This window comes from Apteryx mantelli, chromosome 25, assembly GCF_036417845.1.
Source record: "Apteryx mantelli isolate bAptMan1 chromosome 25, bAptMan1.hap1, whole genome shotgun sequence".
NCBI classification, from domain to species: domain Eukaryota; kingdom Metazoa; phylum Chordata; class Aves; order Apterygiformes; family Apterygidae; genus Apteryx; species Apteryx mantelli.
The window spans coordinates 7,735,007-7,759,676 of record NC_090002.1 but is presented as its reverse complement, the minus strand read 5'-3'; the positions used below and the strand labels follow the sequence as shown (position 1 = coordinate 7,759,676).

Below are 24,670 nucleotides of genomic sequence, written 5' to 3'. Positions count from 1 at the left end.
TGCTGAGGGACCGCATGGGGTGGCCTTCAGCCTTGGGGACCTGGTCCAGGTGGCCACAACCCCACAAACCTCTCCGCTGGGCACCTGGGTCCCAGTGACACCCCACCGCGGGGTGGCCTGAACCCCGCAGCCCCTGCACGGCCCCTCGCCTGGGGGACATGAGCCACCCAAGGCAACGCGCAGCTCCTGACGCGCAAGCTCTGCAGACACCCAAGGGCCCCCAGCCCTTAGCGCCACCGTCCTTTTGCTCCTCCGGCAGCCCAGTGATGCCTGCGGCAAGGTCGAACCGACTCCCTCGCGGTGGAGACGCCAGCGTCCCTCGTCCCCGGCCGTCTCCCGGCCCCGGCTCACCTGTACTGCTGTGGGGAAAGCCGCGGGCTGTTGCTGCCGTTGCTGTTCACCTGCTCCACGGTGCTGCTCACGTCGTCGTGGCCCACGTGCAGCATGCCGCTGGCGGAGCTCGTGTTGATCATGGTGGGGCTGTTCAGCAGGGGGAAGTTGCTCTCCGCGAGGGCAGCCTGCAACGGAGACAGGTCACGGCTCGTGGGACACCCCCCTCCCCGGGCAGCAGCGGCCAGGAGAAAGCCAGAGCTGGAGACACGCGAGTGGGGACAGCCGGAGGGTGTCCGGAGCCGACTGGCACCGCAGAGGGTCCTTACCTGGTAACTGGCATTAAGTGCTCCGTAACCGAGTCCCGAAATCATGTTTTTGACTAAAGTCGGGCTCCTGCGAAAGAGAGAAAGCAGAAAGACGTGCACCTGGGCTGGCTGCGACCCGCCGAGGCTACGGAAGGGCGGCGTCGGCAGGGCCCCCTCCCCGTGGCACCCAGGTCCCGCGAGTAGGGAAGCAGGAGGAGACGGAGCCCGGGAACCAGCTGCCCAGCCGTGTCCCCACCTCGGGGTCTGCCCTGCCGCGGTGCACGAGAGGGGGGCAGAAGGCACACGAGGAGGAGAGGAGCATCGGGGAAGCGCTAAGGATGGGAGAGCACCAGGGAGGGGACTGCAGGTGCCAAAGGCATGGAAGAAGTGGGCTCGTGGTGGCCACACTCGGATCCAGGTGGGATCCCGGGAGCAGCCGGAGGGCCAGGCCGGCTGCACGGACGCGAACGCGGCTTTGCCCCAGTGGGAGAGGAGGACCTACCCGGTCATCTTTGGTGGCCTTCGCTTTTGGTACTCGTGCTCGTCGACGGTCCAGACGGCGCCCTTGACGTTCTCCACGCGCACGAAGCACTTGTGCAGGCTCAGGTTGTGGCGCACGGCGTTCTGCGGCAAGAGCGGGCGGCCAGCTGCAGCGGCGCGGCCCCGGCGCCCAGCCCCGCCATCCCCTGGCGCCCGGCAAGCAGCGGGGACGGGGACCGGTGGGGCGGCACTGCAGCCCTGCGGGGCGCTCGCGGCTGGGATTTTGAGTTATCCCAGCGAGTTGGCGGGACCCCGCTTGGGACTGTCCCCGGGGTGAGCTGCTACGCGGGGAGATGCGGAGCGGCTCGGCACCGGCTTTCGGGACCGGGATGGAGAGCGGTGGCCGCTCGCCCGCTTCCACCACCGTGGCCCACGGCGGGTCCCCAACGCCCAAGGCGCCTGCCGCGGCCGCGGGAGCAGGTTTGCACGGCCCCGCAAGACCCCCTGCCTCCGCCGCCAGCCCCCCGGGGCTGGGGACAAGCCCAGCCACCGTCCCCCCTCCACGGCGGTGACCTGCAAAGCCGAGCACCCGCCGCCACCGCCTCGGCCGGGCCTCAGGAGCAGCGGGAGACGGGGAGCGAGCGGGACAAGGCACGGCGGGAAGGACCCAGGAGCAGAGCCTGGCTCGCTCGTCCCTGCCGCGGCTCACTCGGAGACGCTGGGCGAAGCCGGCTACTCTTTCTTCCCCTCTTTTTTCCTTCCCCCTCCCTTTTTGGTCCATTCCCTCCCTTTCTTCTTTACGTCGACCATCTTTACATTTCTAAATGTAAAATAAAGAGACACACACGTAGGCAGACAGCACAGCCCCGAGAGATACCGGCTCCCTTTTCCCCTTCCAACTCCCTGCCATTTGCTACTGCCCCTATTTCATTACCAATTTTAATTTGCCTCTAATTAAATCCTGTGTATTTTTCCGACTCACTTGCTAATCCATGAGGGAGGCAGGAGGCTGGAGTGGAATCTCTCCGAGCTATAATTACAAAGGGCCTAATCATGCCGGGGCTCTGCCTTTGAATAAATTTCCTTGCATTAAGGTTCTCAGATTCTCTGCCTTGCAAATGAGAATGACCCCAATTTCAGGAAGTTGGCCTCGGAGGGTTTTTTTTTTTCAGTTTTTTTTTTTATTTCGAGTCCTGATTCGTGATGAGAGACTAATTCGTTACGCTAAAACATTAACAGCAATTTAAAAGGTCGAACGGGGGCTGTATAAACAAAGGAGCTGGCCAACACAACAAGGCGAAAGGAGACACAAGGACTGAACCCTCCCCGTGCTGGAAAGTGTCAGAGTTCCCGGAAACTCATCAAATTGGGCTGCCCCCCCTCCCTTTTTTTAATTTAGGGACAAAACCAAACAAAGCTTGGCTCTTTCCCCACTTCCCCATCCATCCTCCGGCACAGCCGTGCCCCCTGCGCCCGCCGGGTCGTGCCGCGTGCCTGGCGCTGCAGGGCGAGTGCCGACACCGACCGCAGGGGAAACTTTGCAAAAGGCTCCCGTGACTTTCCCCTTCCTCGTGCAAAGAGGTTCAGGCAAAGTCGGGGCTGTTTAAACCGATTTTTAGCCGTGGTGCACGGGGAGCCAAGAATGCCAGCGGGTTGCACAGGGAATGCACAGGCCAGGAGCCGACCTGGGCGATGCCCTCGGCGCACCGCCGGGTGCCCGGGGGTCCTCTCTCCTGCCCGTTTCTGCCTCCCCAAGCCTCCCACCGCTGCAAAGCATGCAAGGAAGGAGGGAAAGGCCTGGGCGCTGGGGCTTGTACTTGCACAGAGATGCACCGGCTGGACCAACGTCCCGAGGGGCTGCAAATCCAAAGGGGAACCTGGAAACTGGTTTGCCTTCACGTTGGTGACAACACCAAGGTACGAACCTGGGCATCCCGGCTCCTTGCCGGCAGGCACCTTGCCCCGAGCCCGTCTCTGCCTCTTCTCTCCCTCCTTCGATAAAGCACCAGTGAGCCCAAAACCTCCCCAGCCCTCGCTCTGCCCTTGCACCGCCACGCTGCAAACCCTCCGGTCCCACCGGCTGCCCCAGCCCTGGGGGGCTGACGTCCAGCCCGGCCCGGGATCCTGCCGCTGCCCTTGAACTCCCGGCTAGCAAACACAGGACTTCTTTGCACCGCCGGGATCGATCTTGCCCCGCGCTGCCCTTCCTGCGCTTGCAGGGGGCTCCTCTTCCAAACGCCGCTCTCCGTAAAGGCGTCCCCCCCTCTGCAGCCACTGCTTCAGAGGCTGCAGCGGGTATTTGCAAAAGGCAAAAGCGGAGATGAAATAAAGCCGAACGCCACGCGCAGCCTGGCGTTTGGAAAAGTCATACAGAAGTGGGGACTGGGTGAAAAAAAATAAACCCAGCAGCGCTCCTCTCCCCGCGGCCCCTGCTCCAGCTGCGCCTGCCAGCGCCGGAGCTGAGCCCACCAGCAGCCTCGGGATTATTTAAACCTCCCGAGCATCCCAGCGCTGCAAAGCCCCCTCGGAGCTAAATGCAGGGGCGCATGGGAGGCTTGATCTGATGCCCTGTGCCGTGGCGCCGGCCCCGAGAGCCCGCGCTCCTCCCGGGATGCGGAGGAGAGCCGCGGGGCGAGACGCCCCGGACCGGACCGGGGAGCCCTCCCGCTCACCTCCGGAGCGGCCTCCTGCCTCCTTTCGATGCGGCTTTTGTATTTCCACGGAGTATTTGTTTAGCGCCAGACGCGGCTGCTCTGTTTGCTTCTCATCTTTGCCTTTTCTAATGATGTTTGCTTTCTGCCCCCGGCCCCGCTGCCCCTGCCCGCTGTGCCGGGGATCGCTGCGGCCCCCGGCCTCGCGCCGCAGGGCCGCTAAGGTACGAACGGGCAGAGAAACCAGAGCAGAAATACGTTATTTTCCCCTACATATCCCCCCCCAACCTTCTAAAAAAGCCTGGCCTTGAAAACAGAAAGTTGGAGGGGAATCACCGCCTCCCACTCTTTTTAACCTCCTCCCAACCCTTCTGAACAGGAAAGAACACAGAGCGGCACAAAGGGAGATGAAAGGGCCGGGGGAAGCCCCGCTCTGCCGCGTCAACCCTTCGCTTTGCAATCTCGGTGGTGCGGGATGTGGCTTAGCCACAAAGAAGGAAAAAAAAACCCAAACGCTTATTCCTTTCGGCTAATAAAAAGGAAGGAAAAAAGGCATTTTTCAGCAGTCGTTACTTCATTCTGCAGATGGGGAAACTGAGGCACGGAGCGAGGACAGGGCTCCCCGTTCCCTCCCTGCTCTGAGAAAGCGGCCTGGGAGCCCCGGGACGGGCGGCATTCCCAGCTCGGCATGCCGCGCTGCCGGCTTGCAATACTGCCCGCGTGCCGTGAGGGGGACTCCAGACCGACGCAGGGCCGCGCCGAGGCCCCAAAACGGCCTGCGCCCGCCCGCCTGCTCCTCTGCCAGCGCGTGGGACGGCAGGGCAGATGCCCGGGATGGGCCGGGCCGGAGCGAGGGGCCTCGTGGCAGCGGGGACGCCGGGGCCCAGGGCGCTCGGGAGCCGAAACCCCTGCTACTCGCCCACATGTTGGAGAGTTTGCTGGAGAGAGCCAAACTCCTGCTCGGATCGGCTCCGGGCTTTAGGAGCAATGCTGGGCTCTGGAATAATCAATTCCTTCCTAACCCCTTCAAAACGCACCAGAGTCCCTCTTGCATCTTGTTTATTCTAGGTTGTTTTTTTTACTTCTAAGTTTTAAACCTGCTGTTTCCCCTTTATCGCCTTGCTTCATGCTATCCTGAGCTGAAGGAAGTTGTGCCTTAGCAAACGCAGGCGGCAGGAAACAATAAATAAATCCTGCCTGGTCGGGGCAATAACTCCTCCTTTCACAACTATCCCTTTCATCTGAGATGTGGCTTTTTTTCAGTTCTCTCAGATTTGGTAATTTCTAAATAAATGAGAACAGAAACATCTCCTGTGCATGTTGTCCCTAGAAAGCTGGACAACTCATGCACATCTGTCCAGAGCGGTTACAAACAGGTCCTTGGTGACAGAAATATTCCCAATATCCTGCACTAAGGCAGGAGGTGTTGAACAGTAGCTTTCACTCTCCATCACCCAGGCAGGTCTCTAAAGAACGGCAAAAAGGAGCTGGAAAGCCAAGAGGGGCCCCTTGAGCTCCCCGGTCCCTCCGCGGTTCGAACACGTCCCTGTTGCTGGTGCCAACAAGGTGCAGGAAAAGCCAGAGCCGTGCTGCTCCGCAACGGCACCTTGCAGGGGGTCGCTGCGAGACTAAAGACCTTGCGCAGGGCAGACAGGAGGTGAAGGGGGAAATGAGGCTCTTTATGGATGGAAGATAAACCAAGGATACCCTGAGCTATCCTATACCCCTCATTCACCACCCTTCCCCTCTTCCCGGATGAGCATCCGCTGCCTAGCGCCAGCTACGGCTGCTCCCGAGACCCAGCCCCAGCGTTTTACAGCTTGGTGGAGGCGTCTGCGATTTGCTGTGTGCAGTGACACCAGCCCCCAGGTTATCATTAACCTTATTTTCTGTTTCGAGTGTCTCACTTTTCCCTTTTACCCTTCTCCTGGAGCTGAGATGTGCAGGCTCTGCTCCAGCGCCAGCTCCTGACTGCAGAAAGGTGCCAGTTTCTACAGCGCAGACCTTTGTGGGCCGGGCTGTGTCCTACAGCACAGACCTTCCCCAGCGGCCCCGTGCGAGACCAAACCTCCCTGAAGTCCAGAGACACGCCTTGGGAGGAAAATGTTCGGATTTATCTGCAAAATCATCTCCTCTGCCCCCAGGAGCTCTGCTCAGAGTCACGCGTTGGAGTGGGATGGGTCATGGCTGGGCGAGACATTTGGAGGAGGAAGCACGCTGGCACAGCGGTGGCCCAGAAACCCTGCCACCATCTCCGGGCCGGCAGCTCCCCATCTCGGCAGCTCTGCCAAAGCAGAGCACAGTCGGGTGCCCGGATCCAGCCCACGTACAGGGCTGGAAAACCAAAGCCAGGTGGCACCAGCTGGAAGAATCAACCCCAGGAGATGGAAAGTCTCTTATGGGGAAGGTGAAACATCTGAACCAAGACTGTCCTTTAGCACAGAGTCACTCAGGAAAACGGAGTGTTTCCCATAACGGCCAGCCAAGGCAGAGAGCGGGCGCCGAGCCGGCTCCCCGGGCAGCACCCCCTCCCCGCCGCAGCCCCGAGCGGAGCGGGCTTTACCTTCCAGGTGGCTGTGTTCCTCCTGAAGTAGGCGAACATCCGCGTGAACCAGTTATAGATTTCATTCAACGTTAGCTGCCTGTCTGGGGTCTCAAGGATGGCCTGGGAAATCAGAACGGGGGAAAAAGAGGGGATTACTCGGAAAGCCCACGCCTGCCGTGCGACGCTGCAGAAGGTGCAGCAATTCGGGTTCAGCTGGCACTGGGGCTCCCCAGGGCTGCTCTTGCCTCCCGCTATGCAGGCAGCGGGCTTTGCCCGAGGTGCCCCGCAGCAGGGCGAGGAATCGAACCCTGGAGCAAGGGGAGCAACTCACCTGCCGGATGAGCGAGGCGTACGTGAAGGGCGGCCGGACATCCGCATTTTTGTAAAACTCGTGATTCTGTGCAAGTTCTGCAGGGGGGAAAAGAGGGGCAGGGGCGGGAGATGAAGGCAAGCGCTCCAGGACCTGGCGACGGGGGTGAAGGAGGACCAGGTGCTCACCTGAAGATATCGGGGTGCAGAACTTCTCCGAGTTTCTCCTGCGGATGGGCCCCACGTTGTGTAAAGTGGAAGAGCTGATGACGGAGGGGCCCTGCCGCAGGGGGGTGATGGGAGCGGTGGCGGAGGTGGGGGGATGAGGTAAGCCGTCTGGGAACGTATCGGAAGTGCTCTTGGAGAGGGTGGCACTGGAGACCAGGTTCAGCTGCACGGAGGAACGGAGAGCGGTTGGGAACCGGCACCGGGGCAGGTGCCGAAAGGGGAGCAGCGGAGGAGATGTGCAAGGGGAGGGAGGTGAACGCACATGAGCGCTTACAGGCTGGCTGAAAGGCTTCGGCTCCGAAGGTCTCATGTGAAGGTGGGCCATCATGGCTTGGAGACGCTCGCTCTCTTTTGCCAGCTGCGGAGGGAGGAAGCAGAGAGAGGCGGTTAGGCGCTGCCAGGAGGCACCTGCGGAGATGCCCCAAAGGATGCCCTGGGCACCAACCATCCGTCCATCCGTCTGTCCCTCCACCGGGACGCGCGACATCGCTTTAATTGCGTCCCCACCCTGCACGTTTATTCCCCCGAGTGCGGAGAAGGGTGAAATATTCCCTGTGGCACCAGGGGAGGTTTTGAGCTCGGCGCAGGCGATGGGAGCTGACACCGGCTCTCTTCACGTCACCTTCCCTTTCCGCCGCGGCCCCTCAAGCGCGGGCGCCTCCGCTTCCCGGCACGCCGCCCGCTCCCCCGCCGCCAGCGGGGCGAGGAAGGGGTTAAAGGCAGGAGCCGGCGCGGAGTTTGCTGGAAGTTTTGCGCAGCTCCGATGCTTTCGCGCTGTCGCGGCGCTCATTAGAGCTGACAGGTCTCCCCTCGTGATGCAGACGCTCTCCACCGACACAGCGGGAGCTCCGCGCTGAAAACTTTATAATTGGTAGCTCTGGTGGCAGGTTCTCCTCTCCGCGCGCACGGCTTTCTGCTAGTCCTTCAGGGTTTTTTTTCCTTTCCCCTTCTCCTCCCTCCCTCTTTAAGCTCCAGTAATTGCTTTCAACCTTTCGCTTTAGCGAGCGCTCGGGAACGGGCTGCAATCACTCGGTTTGACTCAGGCGGCTTTGCAATCTCCCTCCGCTCCCGGTGCGGGCTGTGCACCCCCTCCGTTTTTATCCCTGGATATTTTAGCTCCCGCCGGCGGCTGCCAGAGCTACGGTGTATTATGGCCAGGCGCTGCCCGGAGCCCGGCTCGCCTGCGATGATCCCCGCCGCGGCGCGGGCTGGCGGGCACGGACCACTTCTCGTGGCTGCCAGGAAAGGGCAGGCAGAGATGTCCGGGGCGGAAGCCCAAAACATCACTGGCCCCGCTGCTCAATTCACGCGCCCCCCACCCGCACCGCAGCTCTCCGGCACTGCCACGCGACCGGGGCTCCGCTGAGCACCCTCGGCTGGAGACCCCGGACAGGGCTCAGCGCTCGCAGCCCCCCGCCCCGTCCCACTGAGGGACCCTCTCCCTTGCGGCCCCCGCCGTCGCCCCCTCGGTCTCTGATGGCTTCCAAAGTTCAGGTGAAAACCTCCATTTCCTCCCATTTTTTCCCCCCCCTCCCTTCTCTATTAACCAAATTATGCTAGGCGCTTTGGGGAGTCAGAGATGGTGAGAAAGGCGCTATTTAAAGAATGAGATTTCCAAAAATAGGAACCTAAAGTTAGACTCCAAAGACTGTACTTAGTCACCTAAATAAGTGGCCTGATTTCCAAAGAGCTGCCAGCCTGCAGCTCTCCGCCGCAGCCGGAGGAGGGTTTCGCGTTGGCGCTGGGGGCAGAAGGGCGCGCGTCCCGCGGCGCGCCGTCACGCTCGGGCATGCGTACCCCATGCGGCACGACACACACATGGACTACGCGGGTTACCGGCCTGTGCCATCTCCTCTTTAGGGGCCCACAGGCAGCATTTGGGGTGCTCCAGGCAGGAGGAACAGCTTGACCCGTCCTCCAACCTGGCCGTAACTCTGCTGGGATGCTGGTATCGGAGGCAGAAGCACTTTGAGGGTCCTGCAGGTCTCTAAATCCTTGACCCCCGCAGGGTTGGCAGTGCCACCATTTGAGAAGGATGCTTAAAACGAGCCCTTTCCACAACACGGGACACCGTCCGTCCACCCGTCCGTCCTGCTAGTGCTCCCCGTCCTCGCGATCCCCCTCTTGCAGGGGGCAGCCAAGGCAAAGCCGACGGCACGCGGAGCGGGAAAGGATGCCGCTTTGCAACCCTACGTCCTTCGAGGCTCCGCTTGCACCTACCTGTATTTCCAGCTGCTGAACCACCTGCATCTGGACTCGACACTGGGCCGTGCTTCGGTCATCGAGCGCGTGCTCTGTGTTGAGGTGTCTGCGGAGGAGAAGGGCGGCTTTCTGGACGGGCCAGAAACGCAGCCCCGGCACCGGGGCCGCACCTGGCATCAGCCCCGACCGGCTGGCGCGGCAGCGGCGCCCGCAGCCGCCCTCCCGCTGCCCCGAGCGCTCCGACCCGGGGAAACTGAGGCACCACGACAGCCTCCGAGCAGGGCAAGGGGGCAGAGGCGGGAGCGGTGCCCGGGCCAGCCTGCTCCCTGGGTCCCTGCGTCCGAGGGCAAGCCGGGGCAGCGCTGGGGGATGCAGGCGGCCGCTGCGGGGATGCGCCGGGAGCCGCGGCCAGCACGCGGCCTGCGGTTTTGGGGAGCAGCAGCTGGTTTGTTTAAATTCCCTGAGAAATCCGGCTTCCCAGACCAGGGAGCAGGACTGCCAGGACCAGAGGAGCAGGTTTCCGGGACAAAGGCAGCATTGTGGCGGTTTGCTTGCACCCTCCAAGGAAATCCCTGCAGGCAGAGGTGCTCCTCATCCTATTTCAGTGCCTTACAAACACGAGCACGTTAGGTCTCTGCCACCCTCCCTCCTTCTCCGGGAGGGAAAAGCTCCAGGCCAGAGCGGAGCAGACAGCGCCCAGGGACGCGGCTCGCACGGAGCCAGCAGCACCCCTTGGTGCGAGGCCCCGGCCCCCCGACCTGCCTCCCCCGTGCTCGACCGTCTCGCTGCCCCACAGAGCAGCAGAAGCAAACCGAACGGCCCCCTAACGCCGGCGGCCACGTCCCAACCATTTCCCAGCAAACTACGGCTCCTCTCTGCCTTGCTCAATCCGAGCACGAAGCCGGATGCAAAGCGCCGTCGGGCCAGCGGGTGCTGCCCTGGGCTGCGGCTTCTCCTGCCGGAGCGGGGGGATGAAACGGCGGAGCCTGGCAAAGCAACGGGGCAGCACACGTCCCCGCCGGCACCCCGAGCCCCAGCGCGTTGCGCGAGCGTGCCCGGGGGAGTCACCGGCTCTGAACCACACGTGTACGTTGTTTGCGAGTTCTCAGCCTGGCGCCTGACGAAGCCCCATTCCTTGAGGGCGAAGGCAATGCCTCTGCCCAGCAGGGAAACCCAGGACGACGGCGAGGTGGGAACAGCAGCTGTCTGGGTGTCTCTAGATGCTCTCAGCTCCCAAGCAGGACCAAGACCAAGATGTTTTTGCGGAGGCATCCCAGGAGAAGTCATCCAAAGAACATCTACCCTCGTTCTGGATGCGAAAGACACCGGGAGGCTCCCCAGCCAGCCTGTTTGTGAGAAACTTCCAGCCCCGACTTGCAAAAACAAGTTAGGTAACCGGCGCCGGCTGCCAAGCCTGCCTCTGCGCAAGCCGCCCCAGCGGCTCCATCACCAGGCTCCGCGGCGCTGCGGATGGACCGAGGTGTTTGCTCCTCACGCTCCGCCTGGCGGATCGAAGGCTCGGCCCTTCCTCCGAGGAAAAAAAAACTATCGAGAGACACGACGCCGCGCTGAAGTGGGAAAAGAGACGTCTCACATGGGCCCTCGCAGGCTTTTATAAACCAGCGCTCAAATGACTTCCTCCTCCTCCTCCTCCTCCTCCTCCTCCGAGGTTCTCCAAGCGGCTGCACCGTGCCGTGCAGCCCGCTCTGCATGGCTGGGGGCGGCTTGCTGCTGCTCCCCGGGATGCAAAGCGAGGTCCACGCCGCAGCGGGGCTAAGCGCTGCGGAGCTGGAAGTTTCTGACCGTCCCTCCCACCCCCAGACAGGCACACGCGTTCGCAGAGAGGGGGCAGAAATATTTCGCAAGCGCTTCCAGACGAGGGGGTTTTGGGAAAGTTTGTTTTTTGTCCTCCTCTGCTTGAAGCCCGGTGCCTGGAGCTGTGTGCCGGGGAAACGCCAGGCGAGTTTTAAGTGGGGGCCGAGATCTGCACGTGGGGTGCCGAGACTGCTCCGCTGGCACTGCGACCCAGCTCCGGCTTCCAAATCTGGGTTTGCTCATCTGCCCGGTGCCATGTAAACATGCCCGGGGAGCCCGAGAGGAGATGCCTTATCTGAGTTCACCCAGTGAGTCAGAGGCAGAGAAAGGAGACGGCAGGAGCCTGACTCATTAGCACGGTTGATAGCCACTAGGCAACGCTCCCCCGGCCTCGCAACCCTCCCTTCGGCACCTCCTCCTCCTCCTCCTCCTCCTCCTCCTCCCCAGCCAGCCCTGCTTCGGCAGCGCCAGCAACGCCTGGCTCTCCCGGCCCAGCTTCTCCCTTGGGATAAACCCGCTCCTACAGCCCGAGCCCATCCTGCATCTGCAGCTGCTGGCTCTGCCCTTCGCCGCTGGTGAGGATGAAGGCTGCCGAGGATGAAGGCTGCCGCCCGATTCGACGCAGACAGACCCAAGCGCGCGGCACCCAGCGCGTCTCAGCCCCCAGCAGCCGCTCGGAGCAGACACGCGGAGAGCAAGGCGGGGGGAAAACCGGGAAAGAAAAGAAAGCCCGTCAGTTCCTTCTGATGTCTTTGCTAAAAATCCCGGCTACAAAGAGATCTAATTGCAAATGAACTAATTAAGTAAACCTCTGACGAAGCGTGAAAACAATTTGTTTGACCCTGACGCTAGCGGAGGGCTCGCAGACAGCGGAGTTAATCAGTCAGCGCCAGAGCCCACGAGCGGTGTCAGCGGGCTGCCGCGCTGCCATCTGCCTCCTCCTCTCCCGCGCGCCGGCGCTCGCTTCCCTGCGCGCCCGCTGCTGCCTCCTCCGTGCTCGTCGCCCCGCTTTCCCGCGGGGCCGGCCGAGGTGGCCCCCGCTCAGCTCCGGGGTCCCCGCGGGCACTTACTTGACAAACTGCCCCAGGTCCTCGCAGAGGGTTTCGCAGCCGGGCCACTTGCACTCCCCGTGGCCGTAGAGGGGGTGCGAGCCGGGGTTGTCTTCGTGGGAAGAGCTGCAAAGCAGGGAAAAGGCCCGTCAGGGATGCGGCGAGCATCTCAGCGCACCCGGAGGTGCCGCGGGAGACCTTGCAACACGCTCCCGCGGGAAACCTCGCAACACGCTCCCGCGGGAAACCTTGCAGGGCCGGCGAACGCAGCCCCAGCTCCCTTCCCTCGACGGGAGCAGCAGAGCTGGGCTGAAACCCCTCCGGCCCCCAGCCCAGAGCCCTGCCGGCTGCACCCTGCTCCCACCCCACGAGCGCGGATCCAAGAGATGGACCTCTTTTTCCAGGGTGGGGGTGAAGCAAAAGGGCCAGGGCCCAAGGCGGCTCTACCTGTCCCTTCGCGGCGTGTGCATGGCGCTCTGTCCATTGGGCAGAGAGTGGTGGGAAATGGGAGGCGAGACCTTGGCGGCCGAAAACGAGGTAGAGTTGGAGGTGTTGGTGGTGAGGTCGAGGCCCTCTTGCTTGATGCTGTCTTCGACAGGCTGGGTGGCGGTGACCTCCTTCCAGAGCTGCTGGAGGTCCGAGGGGCACACGGCTGCGGCGAGGGAGGCAAAACGCCCCGCGGTGAGCAGAGCGCGCAGCCCCGGGCGGCCGGCACGGACCGCTGGATGCAGCCCGGCACCAGCCCCGCGGAGCCGAGCTCCCCGCCGGCGCTGGCCTCCCCCACCCCCAGGAGAGGAGACCCGTCCCCAACTTCCTTCCCGCCTGCGGGAACCGCATCCCCCGGGCACGGGAGCAGCAGGCGGCAGCGACGCGGGCCCTAAACTTTAGCTGTGCGCATTAAAAATGCAGCCACAGCCTGTTCCTAGGAGGAATTACCAGCCTTGCTATTTTGGGAGCCTCTCGCGGCAGCAGCGGCTGCTCCGGAGAGCGGCTGCAGCCGGCGAGCCCCTGCCGCGCCGGCGCCTTACCTTGCGGGAGGGTCTGCAGCGGGACGGTGCCCTGGCCCGGCTGGAGGCTCACCAGCCCTTGCCGCTGCAGGTTTAACAGGTGCTGCTGCTGGAGCTGCTGCATCTGCAGGAGCTGCTGCTGGAAGGCCAGCTGCTTATTCCCTAACGGCTGCTGGGAGACGGAAGGGAAAAAGCCGCGTTATTATTTGCGACATTGCAGCAGAAGCCGGGCAGGGAGGGCAGGGGCTGGGTGTCCGGCAGCAGCCGCACACCTCCGTCCCGGGGCCTGCTCAGCTCATGGCCGTGCCAGGCAGAGGCTTTGATCTATCGGAAGAGGAGGGGAAGCGAGGGAGGAAAAGAAGAAAAAAAAAAAAAAAAGGCAAAGAGAAGGAGCGAGCGGAGCCGGGTGCTTGCTCAGAGCACACAGAGCTCTAGCTCCATCTGCGAGGCTGCGATTCCCGCGAGCGGCAGCCACGGGCTCCTACGCGGGAGGCTCCGAGGCGCTCGCCGAGCATCCTGGAGCGCGGCACAGCACCTGCCGCCGCGAATGGAGAGGGGGCTCCTGCACCCTGCGGAGGTCTTGGTGCTGTCTGCATGCACGACAGCATCGCGCCAGCAGAGAAATGGTCCTTAATTGCCCAAAATAACTACCTCGAGCCCCTTCTGGGTGGGGAGGGCGGAAAACAAACCATCAGCAGCTATGGGCAGCTTCCACAGCCAGGCCCTGGCACCGTGGGGACGTCTCGTGGAATCGCATCCTGGAATGCGCCCGGCCTCCCCGCGGCCAAAGAATGGCCGCTGCCCTTGGATGGGGGAATCCTGCTGCCCCCCAGCGCCCGTGCCCCCGTTCGGCATCAGCAGCCTCCGCGGCATCCCGGGCAGCGACTCCCGCCGGCTGCCTTTGCGTTTCCCCCCGATCGCTGCTCCACGCGAGCACCCCGGTCCCCCTGCGTGCTCGGCAGCACCCACCCGCCCCGCAGCTCGCCGGGACTGGCATCGCCCCGCGAAAAAGCCACGCGCGCCCTCAGCTGCTGCCCGGGCAGGATGCTCTGCCAGCCTTCCCTGGAGCTGGCTGCGCCGCGACCGGCATAACCGGCCCTAAACTCGTTAGGCAGGACCGATCTCTGGGGAGGCCCCGAGAAATCCATGAGAATTAACTGAAGGGGAGAGAATTCAATTAGGGATGGGGAAAGGCAGCTGCTAATCGGAGCCGGGCCACGAGAGGGGAGCTGCCCCGGGCCTGGCCGCTCTCATTAGCGGGGCAGCCGTCTCCGTAACCCCTCGAACCCCCCTGCTCGCTCAGACGCGGTTTGCAGGGCGCAAGGAGCCGGGCAGGCAGGAGGAGGGAGGGTCCCGCCGCACCCAAATCTCTCTTGGCGATAGGCGCTTTGCAGTCCCGTTGCTTGGCCCTGGGAAAAGTATTTTCAAAGTTTGCATTCTGAACTCGAGTGCAAAAGCTCTGCAGAGGGGAATGTCCTTTTTTCTCCCGGTTTGGTCGGAGCATCGTGGGGATTCGGGCCCCGAGCTGCCAGCCTGGTGCACAGGGGCCGCGGGGTCCCAGTGCGCTGCCCTGCTCCCACCCAGCGTATCCAGGCCTGGCTCTGACTCTGCTCCACAAGGAACGCAAGACTCTCCTTGATAAACCCAGCTGATTTGGGGATTTGCACACGGCCTTGCAACCCAAAGCAGCGGGACCCAGCGCTCAGCGAGCACACGGTCACCCGGGGACAGGGGGTGTCTTCCCGTGGATGCCGCCGACGCTCCCGCGCTCTCCCTCCTCCCTCAGCCCTGGCTCTGTGAATTGGAGGGCAAGAACAGAGGCTCCAGGCGCTACCCTGCAAAATCGCTGGGCTCCGCAACGTAAGGCACGATTTTAGGTCTCGCTAGGGCACAGAGAGTGTTTAAATCTGGTTTCTCAGCCTCAGAGGTATGCGCTGACTGCTGCCCACCTCGGCTGCTGCAGAGTTGCCCCCGAGAGCCGCCTCCAGGGCCGGATCCTGCCCGCCTTCCCCCAAGCCTTGCACCTCGGATGCTCCAAGATAAAGGCTCGAAGCAAAGCTATTCCTGGCCGGAGAGGAAGCAAGCCTTGCACTCCTCCTCGCTCTCCGGCCACGAGACGCACCAGGAGGGTGTCTGCGCGCGGGACCAGAGGAGACCTGGCCTCTGCGGGAGCACGCAGGGAGAAGGCGCAGCCCCAGGGCCGAAACGCAAGCAGCGGCATCCCCGGCACGGCTCGGGCTGGAAACCGGAGCCGGGACTGGCGTTTCCTCCCCTCGCCGGACTCTGCGCTGCTTTCCCTGGGCTCCTGCCAGCCAAACGCTGCCGCGCTCCCAGGTGGCACGGCAGGAGGGAATGGGGAGCGCGTTAAGCCGTTAGGATGGTGGTGGCACCGCGGTCTGCGGTTCAGCCGAGCCCGGCTGCGGTCCTCCCACTGCACCCCGCTCCTCCTTCCCGGCATCTCCAGGAGGGAGCTTCCCCGCTTCCCGCGGGCTCCCCTGCGGCTCCCCCGCCCGGGTTTCTCCGGACACCTTGGCGCTCCGAGGTCGCGGTGCAGCGCGCGGGCAGAAGCAATGAAGTATGAAGCTTATCTGCGCGCAGATAAAAATCTTAAAACACAAAGAAAGTAATTACCGATCCTCTCCCTGCCAGTCACCGGCACCCATCGGGCCGTGCCGGCTCTCCGTGCAGAGGGGCCGGATCCCGGATTCGGTCCCCGCGTCCCCCCCACGCTCCCCCTCTGATCCCGACCCCCTTCCCCGGCAAAGGGGGGGGGGGGGTCGGTCCCTTAACGCGTTCCGCCTGCGCTCTGTTTACATTAGCCGCAGATGACTGGGTGCAGCTACCGGGGTAAGAGGCGCCGTCACTTTGATTTATGAGCACATCAAGAGGAGTTTCGGCGTGACACTCCGGACTGACAGGAGCAGTTCATTAAGCTGACGCCGAGGTTGCTCGCCAGGCAGGGCCCCGCGCGCTGCCCCCCTCCCCGGCCCCGCACGCGGGGGCCACTGCCGCCGAAGGAAGGAGGGAAGGAGGGAGGGAGGGAGCGCGGGAGCGGGAAAGGCCCCGGCAGCTCCTTGCAAGCACAAAGGGAGCCCGCGCGTCCCCCCCCCCCCACCCCGACCCCCGCGCCGTCCTTACGGAGCGCGAGCAGCCGGGAGGGAATCACGGCTGCCGCACCGTTGCCACGAGGGCGCGGGACGGGCTGCAGCCGCCCGGGAGATCCCACCGGCGACCAAGTTTCGCGCTCCGCCGGCACGCAGGACTCGGCCGGCCCTCGCTTTGCCGGGGTTTCACCCTTGCAAGATAAAGTGAAACCTCTGGGAAGGGCTGGAAGGTGCAGCACCGCTGCGCGGGGGCAGCCGGGCGCGAGGGTCACCCCCCGGCCGGGCCCGGAGCTGCGGCTCCCGCCGCCCCCCCTCCGGGTCTGCAGCTCCTCGCCAGCATGCCTACGAAGCCCATCCCTGCATCCTCTTGGACAGGACGTGCTCTGGCATGGCCTTCCGATACCTTTCCGTCCTCCTCTCTCCCACTTTTCCTGCTCTTCCCCTCCAGGGGGTCTCCAGCGGCGCGGCGTTCCCGCCGCTGCTCCCAGGGAGCAGGTCTGAGCGGCGCCCGCTGAGCGCTGCTCCCCGCTCAGCAGTGGCAATTCCCACCTGCTGATCCCCCTCGGCGCCCGCTCCCGCCCGCTCGCGCCCGCTCCGACGCGACTCCTCGAAATCAGCAGCGGGAGGAGAGGAACGCGCTGCGCTCCCTTTACCAACGGCGCTGCGGCCTGTAACCAAATACCGCCGTGGATTTCCGCAAAGGAGCCGACGCCGGCCGGGAACGGCTCCGCAGCGGCATCCGAGACGCCCCAGCTATTCCCGGCTCCGCTGGGGGAAACGACGATATCGCCGGTCCCGGCAGGCACGTACCGCTGGCCAGCGGAGGCTGTATTAATAGCAGCTGCCGCTATTTCCTGGGGGAAAGCTGATCCCGCTTCGCAGGGCCGGCCGGAGCAGGTGGACGCAGCCTGCGCCGGCCCTGACGCTCTGACGGGGCTCCCACGGTTCGCTCCCGTTTGCCCCCGGGAGATCCGGAGCTGCGCGGAGATGCCGGTGCTGCCCCTCGCACAGTTTCCCACGGGGGAAATGCCGTGAGAGCTGCTCTCCGGGAAGCCCCGCGCTGGCAAGCGCAAACCCTCCCGTGCAAAGCCCCGCGAGCGAGAGGGTTTCCGGGCCGGGCTGCAGCGACGCCGGAGCCGGACACGCACCCACGTATCGACACCGCTCGCCGATCTCCCTTCCTCCCCCAACAAGCGGCTACGGCCTCCTTCGGGGATCAATTTCTTGTTTCCTCTGTAGCATTTCATTAAAAGTTAATATGCACTTTTTAAACCGGGAGCGCGCTAAGGAAGCCCTTTGTTAGGGCTTAATTATATCAGAGTTAGTGGCTGCAATATAACATATCCGCAGCCAAGAGGGAAGTCCTTGAGGAAGCTCAGATTTATGCCTCCCCAGCTCCTCGAGCGCACGCAGCCACTCCAGCTCCTGGAGATGGCTCCGATAAAGCCTGACCCCGCGCGCTCCGGGTAAACACAGCGACATCCGCAATGAAAGCCCGGGTCAAAGTCTATTGAAGGCTCGAGTGGGCGCCGGCTCCGACCCCGGGACGCTGGAGCCTCCCTATTCAGGGAGCGCGCCGCGGGCACAGGGGCTGCGGCCCCGAGCTAAGCACGTGCTCCAACGCTTTCCTCCTCAAAACAAACGCGAATTGCTAAGTGCAGAGAAACTACGGGACAAGCCCAAAGCAGGGAGCCGTTCGGAGGGGCGTTTCAGGAAACACGATTGCAACGAAAAGCCCCCGGCGCTCCCCTTTGGCAGGGATGGGTACTAATATATATAAGATAAAAAAAAGGGAGCGAAGGGTGATGCCCGACTGCTGCCCCTTTCCCTGCTGCGAGGCAGGGCTGACCCAGAGCCCCGCGTGCGCAGCGGCCAAGACTGGGCCACGGGGAAGAGTTTTCCAGGATGGACACAACACCTAGGAGTCTGTTAATACGAGAAGCGACAATAAAATCTGTTGTGTAAATGCAGTTATATGAGATTGATGTAACTGTACCAGCATAAATGCTTCTACACTCACGTAATTACCTCCCCAGCAAAGGGTCTGCCCCGGCAAAACACCGCCAACCCAACCGCGGTGGGCCGACACCAGCCCCCGTGCGAGCCTCTCCCTCCGGAAAAGCCTTTTGCTGGAACCTGCACGATTCCGCACAGCACTTTGGTTTTGCTAGAACTGCTTTTCCCGGCGCAAAAAGCCCCGTTTGGGGTTTTTACCCGAGCAGCCCTGCTCCCGGGCTCGTGCTTGCTGGGGCACCGCCGTGCTAGTTGGATCGGGATGGCCGTGCCTGGCGCGAGCACGCTTGGAGCCCGCTTCCCAGAGCGGGGCAGCGCCAGGGCACCGGGAAGGGTCGAGCCGGCCCCTGTCTCTGCCCCATCGCATGCCAGGCGGACGTGGGAATCCCCCTCCCCGCCCCAAAGGGCCTTTCCTTAAGGACGGCAAGGGTAAAGGGGTTTTTCCATCGTCCTGAAGACGTTGCTGGCTCCCAGCCCGCTGCCGGGGCGCTGGGACTCACGCACGCACGCCCCGTTTCGCCCCGGTGCCCCCTCCGCCGCGCGCCAGACGCGCCGGCAGCCGCAGGCTGGGCCCCCCACCCGGCGGGATGAGCTCACCTCTTTGGGTTGCTGCTTTCCGGCTTGCTGCTGCGTCAATAGCTGCAGGTGAAGCTGCTCCTGTTGCTTCTTGTAATATTCCTGCAGCTGGGAGGAAGAGAGTGGGCCAGGTTAGCAGCAGGAACATCCGGCTCGGGTCTCGCTGCCCAGCGCCGGCTTTGCCACGAGCCTCGTGCTCGGAGTTACGCCAGCTCCGGGAGCCCCAGCATCCTGGGAGACACTTGGCTTCGAGCGGAGAGGAAAAGCATCTCCCTGAAGCCTTTACGGTTGCAGAGTAAAACTTGGGAGTGTGCTCCTAGAGGTGCCTCCAGGCGCTGGATCCCCACGGGAAATAAGACAAGGAATCCCAGAACGAAACAGCCCTGAACCCGCTGCTCGTTTTGAACGATTACCGGTTCCCCGGAGCTCGGGTTAGCGGCCAGTTGCAGGGCCGGGGAGCCCCCCCCTCACCCAGCCCCCCAGCTCGTTAATTAACGTTCTGTTGGATGAGGTGGGAAACGCAACACCAGGAAGCAGCAACTCCCCGGAGGTCGAGGTGGGAGTCCCGGCCCGTAACGCCGCGTTTCGGCGGCGAAGCGGCCCCATCCCAGGCGAGCAGGGCGGGATCCCCCCGGAGAGGCTCCCGATGAGCTGCGGAAAGGTGCCGGGAACGGGCTCGGCCTCCCGCTGCTGGCGCCGCGGCCCACGCCGCTCCGAGGAAATCTGGGCACGGGGGCGATGGTGGGGGGATGCGGACCTGGCTCCTGCTTCGCGGGAAAGCGCGGGCAACCCGCTCCCCCGCGGCACCCCGCTTCCTTTGCCAGCAAAACGGACGGTAACGGGACCGGCCCTGCGGGCAGCTCGACTCCGAGCGGCTCCGCGATCCCCCAAAGAAGATCCCGGGCCGCCGGAGGTAGCGCCGGGACCTGCCGGGGTGACGCCAGCTCTCGCCCCGGCCCCGGCCGCTAAGTAAACTGTTAGTGATGGATGTGCTGCGCGCGGGAGGGGGCTGGAGGCGCGGGGAGGTCAGCGAGACCCCGCGGCCTCCCTCCCTCCCTCCCTCCCTCCCCGCGGCGCAGGGGAGACGCCGGCTCCTCCGGAATGCCCCTTTGGATGCCGGGAAGCCTTTATCAGCTCGGGGCTGACAGCGCTGACAGCAGCAACTTTGCTTTTTCTGCCGGCGGACAGGTTTGGAAAGCCTCGGTGTTTACCCGAAAGCCAATCAAAGCCGGGTCCCTGCAACTTGGTGGAGCGCGGCCGCGGGAACATTGGGTCAGGGGTGAGAGGTGTGATGTTTGGTTTTCTTCTGGTGGAGAATGCGAGCTATTCCGGCCTGGGTTGTTTAATTTGCAGTCAAACGTGTTTCTTTATCCGGCTCCAAAGAGGCTCGGAGAAGGACCCACCCAGGGTAGTGTTTACCCTTTGTTCTTTCCCTGGGGCCAACCTTGACTCCTTATCGGCGTGTTTGGAGTAAACAGGTACTGGAGGCAGGAGGAAGGGTGGGGAGGATGCTTGTGGGATTTCTCCTTCCCTCGCTCCCGCCAGCGGGAGGTGTTTACCTAAGCAGGCCTGTTTTGTTTCGGAGTTTAGGGTTTGTTTTTTTCCCTCTCCTCCCTTCTTCCTCCCTCCCCGCTCCTTTTCCTCCTGACAGAGCCTTCTGGAAAGCGGAGCCGAGCCGAGCCGTGAGAAACGAACCCCGGCGCCCAAGCCGGGATCTGCACCCAGGCACCTGCCCCAAAAGCCAGGCGGGGTCGGACGCCCCCGGCTCCCGGCTCTCCCTGCTAAAAGCACCAGCCCCAAACCGGCCCTCGTGCCGGAGCTTGCTCCGCTCTGAGACCTCGACCCGGCGCAGCAGAGCGGGCTCTGCCGGCACCGGTAGCACGTGCAATGCTTTGCATCCCGCAGCGCTGGACACGCTGGGAATCCCCGATCCCCGAGGAAATACGGGAGGAAAAGGCCCAGCCTGCCCCAGACAAACTGCACGTCTCACAGCACCGGTGAGAAACGGCTTGGCCGGATGCGGCCGGCGCGCGGAGGCCCCCGGGGGACGCGGCGGCTTTACCTGTTGCAGCATTATGGCCTGCTGCTGCTGCAGGAGGGCCTGGAGCTGGGGCGGAGAGAGGATCTGCTGCATTTGCTGCGGCGTGATCATCTGCGGGGACATCATGGCCACGGACACGGGGACCTGCGGAGAGGAGCGGCACGTCACGCGGGCGCCGCGGGTTACGGTCCCAAACCTGCCACGCGCCCACTGGCCCGGGGCCCCAGAAAAGATGGGAGCACGGCCAAGGAAAAGGGGAAAGGTGGTCGGTCTTTCCACCCGGAGACATCCCTCCACCGCCCTGCAAGTGGACCATGACCAGGGATGCAATGGGATGACGGAGGAAGGCTCGGCACCAAGGGATTGCAGCGCCTGCCGAAATGCCACGGGTGGCAGGACAGATACCGATTGCCCAAACGCTTTGAGAAGCAGAGCACGGAGGAAGAGGTTTCCGGGTTTTCCATAGACACACCGAAGCTCTACCTCCAGCTGACACCAGCCACGCGTGTAATGACCACGCCAAGGGCAGGGAGGGCGAGGAAAACTTGCCAACCCCCGACTCGGGTCATCGGGGAGCGGGGGAACGTGTCGGGTGACGGGTCCCAGGCCGGCTCTGCTCAGCAAGGCTTCCAAGGCTCCCCGGCCCCTTCCCAGATGCTCCCTTTCCCTCGGAAAGCAGGGACCGCTCTCGCGACCATCAGAGCAACAACGTGATCGACTTAACATCATCCAGCCGAGCCCGAATAAGAGCCTGGGTACCAGACCCCTTCCAACCCCAGGATGCCCAAGTGATGCCCAAATTCTCCAACTCGGACCTGCCGACCTCGCCGGCTGCTGCCGCCCCAAGGGCCCCCCAAGAGGCCAAGGGAGAGGGGAGAGGATCCCCGCGCAGTGGCTCCGGTGCCTCGCGGGCGCCCGAGCACACTGCAGCGCGCTGACCTTCAAGGGCGATTGCAAAGGCTTATCTGTTTACTCAGGCGTCTTGCTCGAGGGAGGTGTTGCAAGCGGGCCGAGTTTCGCTCGTCGCCGGCGATCCCCCCCAGCTGCCGCCTTGCCAGAGTTATTTATTAATTGCGGCGCGCTCACACCCAAGGCTGGCTCTGGGGCGCCTTTAGCTCAAACAGGTTTGGCAGCGGCGGGGGAACCGGGCCCACGAGGACGCTGCCGTTTGCGAGGCAGGCTGCCACGGGGCTGCCTTCCCTGCCGGCACGAAGCACCGTCAGCACCGCGGCTCGGGAAAGGGCTTTGCCGAGTGCTACCACGATGCAAGAGCGAATCAACGCTTGACTCCCCCCGGCCAGGAGCTGCAAAGCCTTCCAACTCCTCCGGCTCCTGCAAACGCGCAGAGGGGGCACGAGCCCCGAAAGCCGCGCCACGGCAAAATCACCGCGTTGCAAAGAGCCCGGCCCTGCAGCGAGCGAGGCCGAGCGGCCCCGGCGCTTGGCCCAGCCCCACGGCGCCCCGGCGGAGGAGCTGCTCTTCCCGCGCTCCCGCTCTTTGCAGGCGGAGGGTCCCCCGGTCGGGTGCCGGCTCCCGCTGCAGCCAGCTGTGCCGGGCACGCGGGCAACATCTGGGAAGGCTCACAAGGGCGCGAACCCGCGCGGCGGCACCGGCACCGCACACGGGGTCCGCGCCCGCGCGCCAGGAGCTAAGCATCCCACTAATTTCCCTTTGCCGATTCATCAGCCGGCAACGTGCGGGGAATGAGAGCCCCTAATTAATTGCTCATCTGCATCCCCCAGCCCGGCCGCCTCCCCGCCCCCACGCGCGGCCGCTCGTACGCGTTCGCTGGCATTTTCAAATCGGAGGCACTCTAATTACCGGAGAGTTATAACACCTTCCATTTCTCGCCCAGCGGACTGACACCCTGTCAAGAGCAAAGAGAATTGCCAGAGGTTTTGACAACACTAATTGCCCCTATAATCTAAAAACACAAAGGAGAGGCGATTAGTCGAGAGGGCCCCAGCTCTCGATCCGACACGAGGTTTTCACAATGTTACAAGAAAACAAAAGCGACGCTTTTTAGAGTTTGATGGCTGCTAACAAAAGCAGAATTATATTTTCATACAACCTTTGTCTGCCTTAAATGGCTTTCTCCCGCGCGCGCGCTAAGATGCCGAGCTGACACGGGGAAATGGTGGCGGCTCCTCGAGGAGCGGCGGAGGTGCCGGTGCCGCGAACCTGCACCTTATCCCGCTCGCCCGGGTCCGAGCGCCGGTGCCAAGCGCCAGCCAGGCTGCACCGTTTCCGCCGCCCCGGCCGGCTCGTCCAAACCCAGCTCGCTCGGCACGAGCAGGGCGGCACAGCACGGCCCTTTCCCAGCCCGGGCTCCGGTTACGAGCCCAGCTGCCTCCGTCGAGCCACGGCGGCCACAACAGCTGCTCTCCCTGCAAAAAGGGATATCCGCGGAAACAACCCGGCCGGGAGCCCCTCGGAGGCACCTGGTGGCAGCCGGTCCACTGAAGAGGAGAGGGAGCGAAGCGGCGCTCGGGGCCTTTGCACGAGCTGCCCAGACGTGCTCACCGCACCCCCGGCTGCGGCGTGCACCGAGCTGTCGGGTCTGCAAAACAGCCGGAGACTTCTCTTGGATGCAGGAGCGGCCGTAGCTTTGTACGGCACCCAGCACTGAACCCAAAAAGCAATAAAAAAAGCCCTGTCCCAATGCACGAGGGGCCCTGCGGAGACCTCGGGGGCTTGCACAGCTCGCGCCGCACCGCGCCGGCCGCCCAGGACACCCCCAGCTCCGCCGCTTCCACGAGGGCTGGGATTTTTTTAAATGTTTTTTTCCCCCTCGCTCTGCAAATTCACTCTCCGGCATCCTCCTTGGCCACGACTAAGGTCTGTCGCCGGCGGCCGGGACCGCGGGCTGCTTCTCTCCAAGAACGGCCCGCGCCGTGTGTCATGAGCTGGCATCTGCCAGATAGCGAGTTAAAGCCGGGCTTGACTCACGCCTTGGCCTCCTGCCACTCCGCAAAACTGCTTACTAACAGCTTTGGCTGTCGAACAAAAAGCCTTGACGCTGTATCTCCGATTTGCGAACCGAATCTCGAGGGGGTGATTTTCCAGGCTGTCTTGGTTGTAATCCCTCCGTGCCAGAGAAAGGAGCTGTTGGGGAGGGGGCGGATAAGCAGGCAGTGGGTGGAAAACAAGCCGGGTATTAAAGAGGAAACTCGGCGCTTGGTGTAAGCATGGAGCAACTCTGCCAAAGCCGGCTGAGCGAAACAGGATTTGGCCGGGCGTAAGACAGCAGGGCTGGGGAGCGATGCTGGGTTTTTTCTTTTTTTTTTTCTTTAAAGCTGGAACCAGATTTCGGGGAACGCGCCATCCCCTCCAGCCGGGAGAATACGACGTCCAGCCGCTCCAGGGAGGAGACAGGATTCCCAAACTCGCCGACCAAGGAGACCAGCGGAGCTGTGTGCTCTCCCTCCGGGGCGTCTTGCCTTGGTGAAGCAACGTGGGATGCCGCGGCTGCGCTTACCGCAATGCCAGGCGGGAGCCGGCTCGACGCGGAGCGGATGCGAGGCTCTGCCGGGGCCGGGATGCTCCCTGGTGGCATGGGGAGCGTTGGAAAGCCCATGGTCCGCTCGGCACCGAAGCATCCCTGTGCTGACCTTCAACTCGAACACAAGCTGTTCCTTACATGCAGCAATTTCCGAAGGAGCCGGCACAGTCCCAGGGGAGGCCGGGGCAGCGCGCCGCAGCGGTTATGGGGAAAAACGGCTCCTCCTGCATTTCCAGGTCCACACCTAAAACCACACTCCCAAACTCCCGCGCCAGCGCAGACGGCGGCCCGGCTCCCTGCTGCCATGGCTGGGCACCACCATCCCATTCCTGCACCGGGACCGTGGGGGTTCCCGGAGAAAGCAAAGCGCTCCCTCCCGCCAGGGCTCCGGCGCTTGAACGCTCCCCGCGAGCCCACGGCACAAAAACTAACTGGTGCAAATCGCCCCCTGCCCGATTTAGCTGGCTCCGGCCACCTGCACGAGCACTGAACGGCCCGGGGCGGGCGGCG

General features: G+C 63.5%; 1 protein-coding gene across 9 annotated transcripts in view; it reads right to left on the bottom strand.

The window, feature by feature from the left end:
* Window positions 1–24,670, bottom strand: part of FOXP4 (forkhead box P4) — a 65,573-nt gene that overhangs the window by 2,219 nt on the left and 38,684 nt on the right. For 5 of the 9 annotated variants that reach the window (XM_067310447.1, XM_067310448.1, XM_067310449.1 and 2 more), the window contains exons 4-15: window positions 20,680–20,802; window positions 18,639–18,725; window positions 12,946–13,096; window positions 12,365–12,569; window positions 11,939–12,043; window positions 9,072–9,159; window positions 6,813–7,209; window positions 6,646–6,722; window positions 6,333–6,434; window positions 1,141–1,262; window positions 660–726; window positions 352–518 (exon numbers count right to left, since the gene is read on the bottom strand). In XM_067310447.1, coding sequence (XP_067166548.1) covers window positions 352–518; window positions 660–726; window positions 1,141–1,262; window positions 6,333–6,434; window positions 6,646–6,722; window positions 6,813–7,209; window positions 9,072–9,159; window positions 11,939–12,043; window positions 12,365–12,569; window positions 12,946–13,096; window positions 18,639–18,725; window positions 20,680–20,802 — 1,691 coding nt within the window. The remainder of the gene's footprint in view (window positions 1–351; window positions 519–659; window positions 727–1,140; window positions 1,263–6,332; window positions 6,435–6,645; window positions 6,723–6,812; window positions 7,210–9,071; window positions 9,160–11,938; window positions 12,044–12,364; window positions 12,570–12,945; window positions 13,097–18,638; window positions 18,726–20,679; window positions 20,803–24,670) is intronic. The other 4 variants (XM_067310453.1, XM_067310454.1, XM_067310455.1 and 1 more) reach the window with 4 other exon arrangements.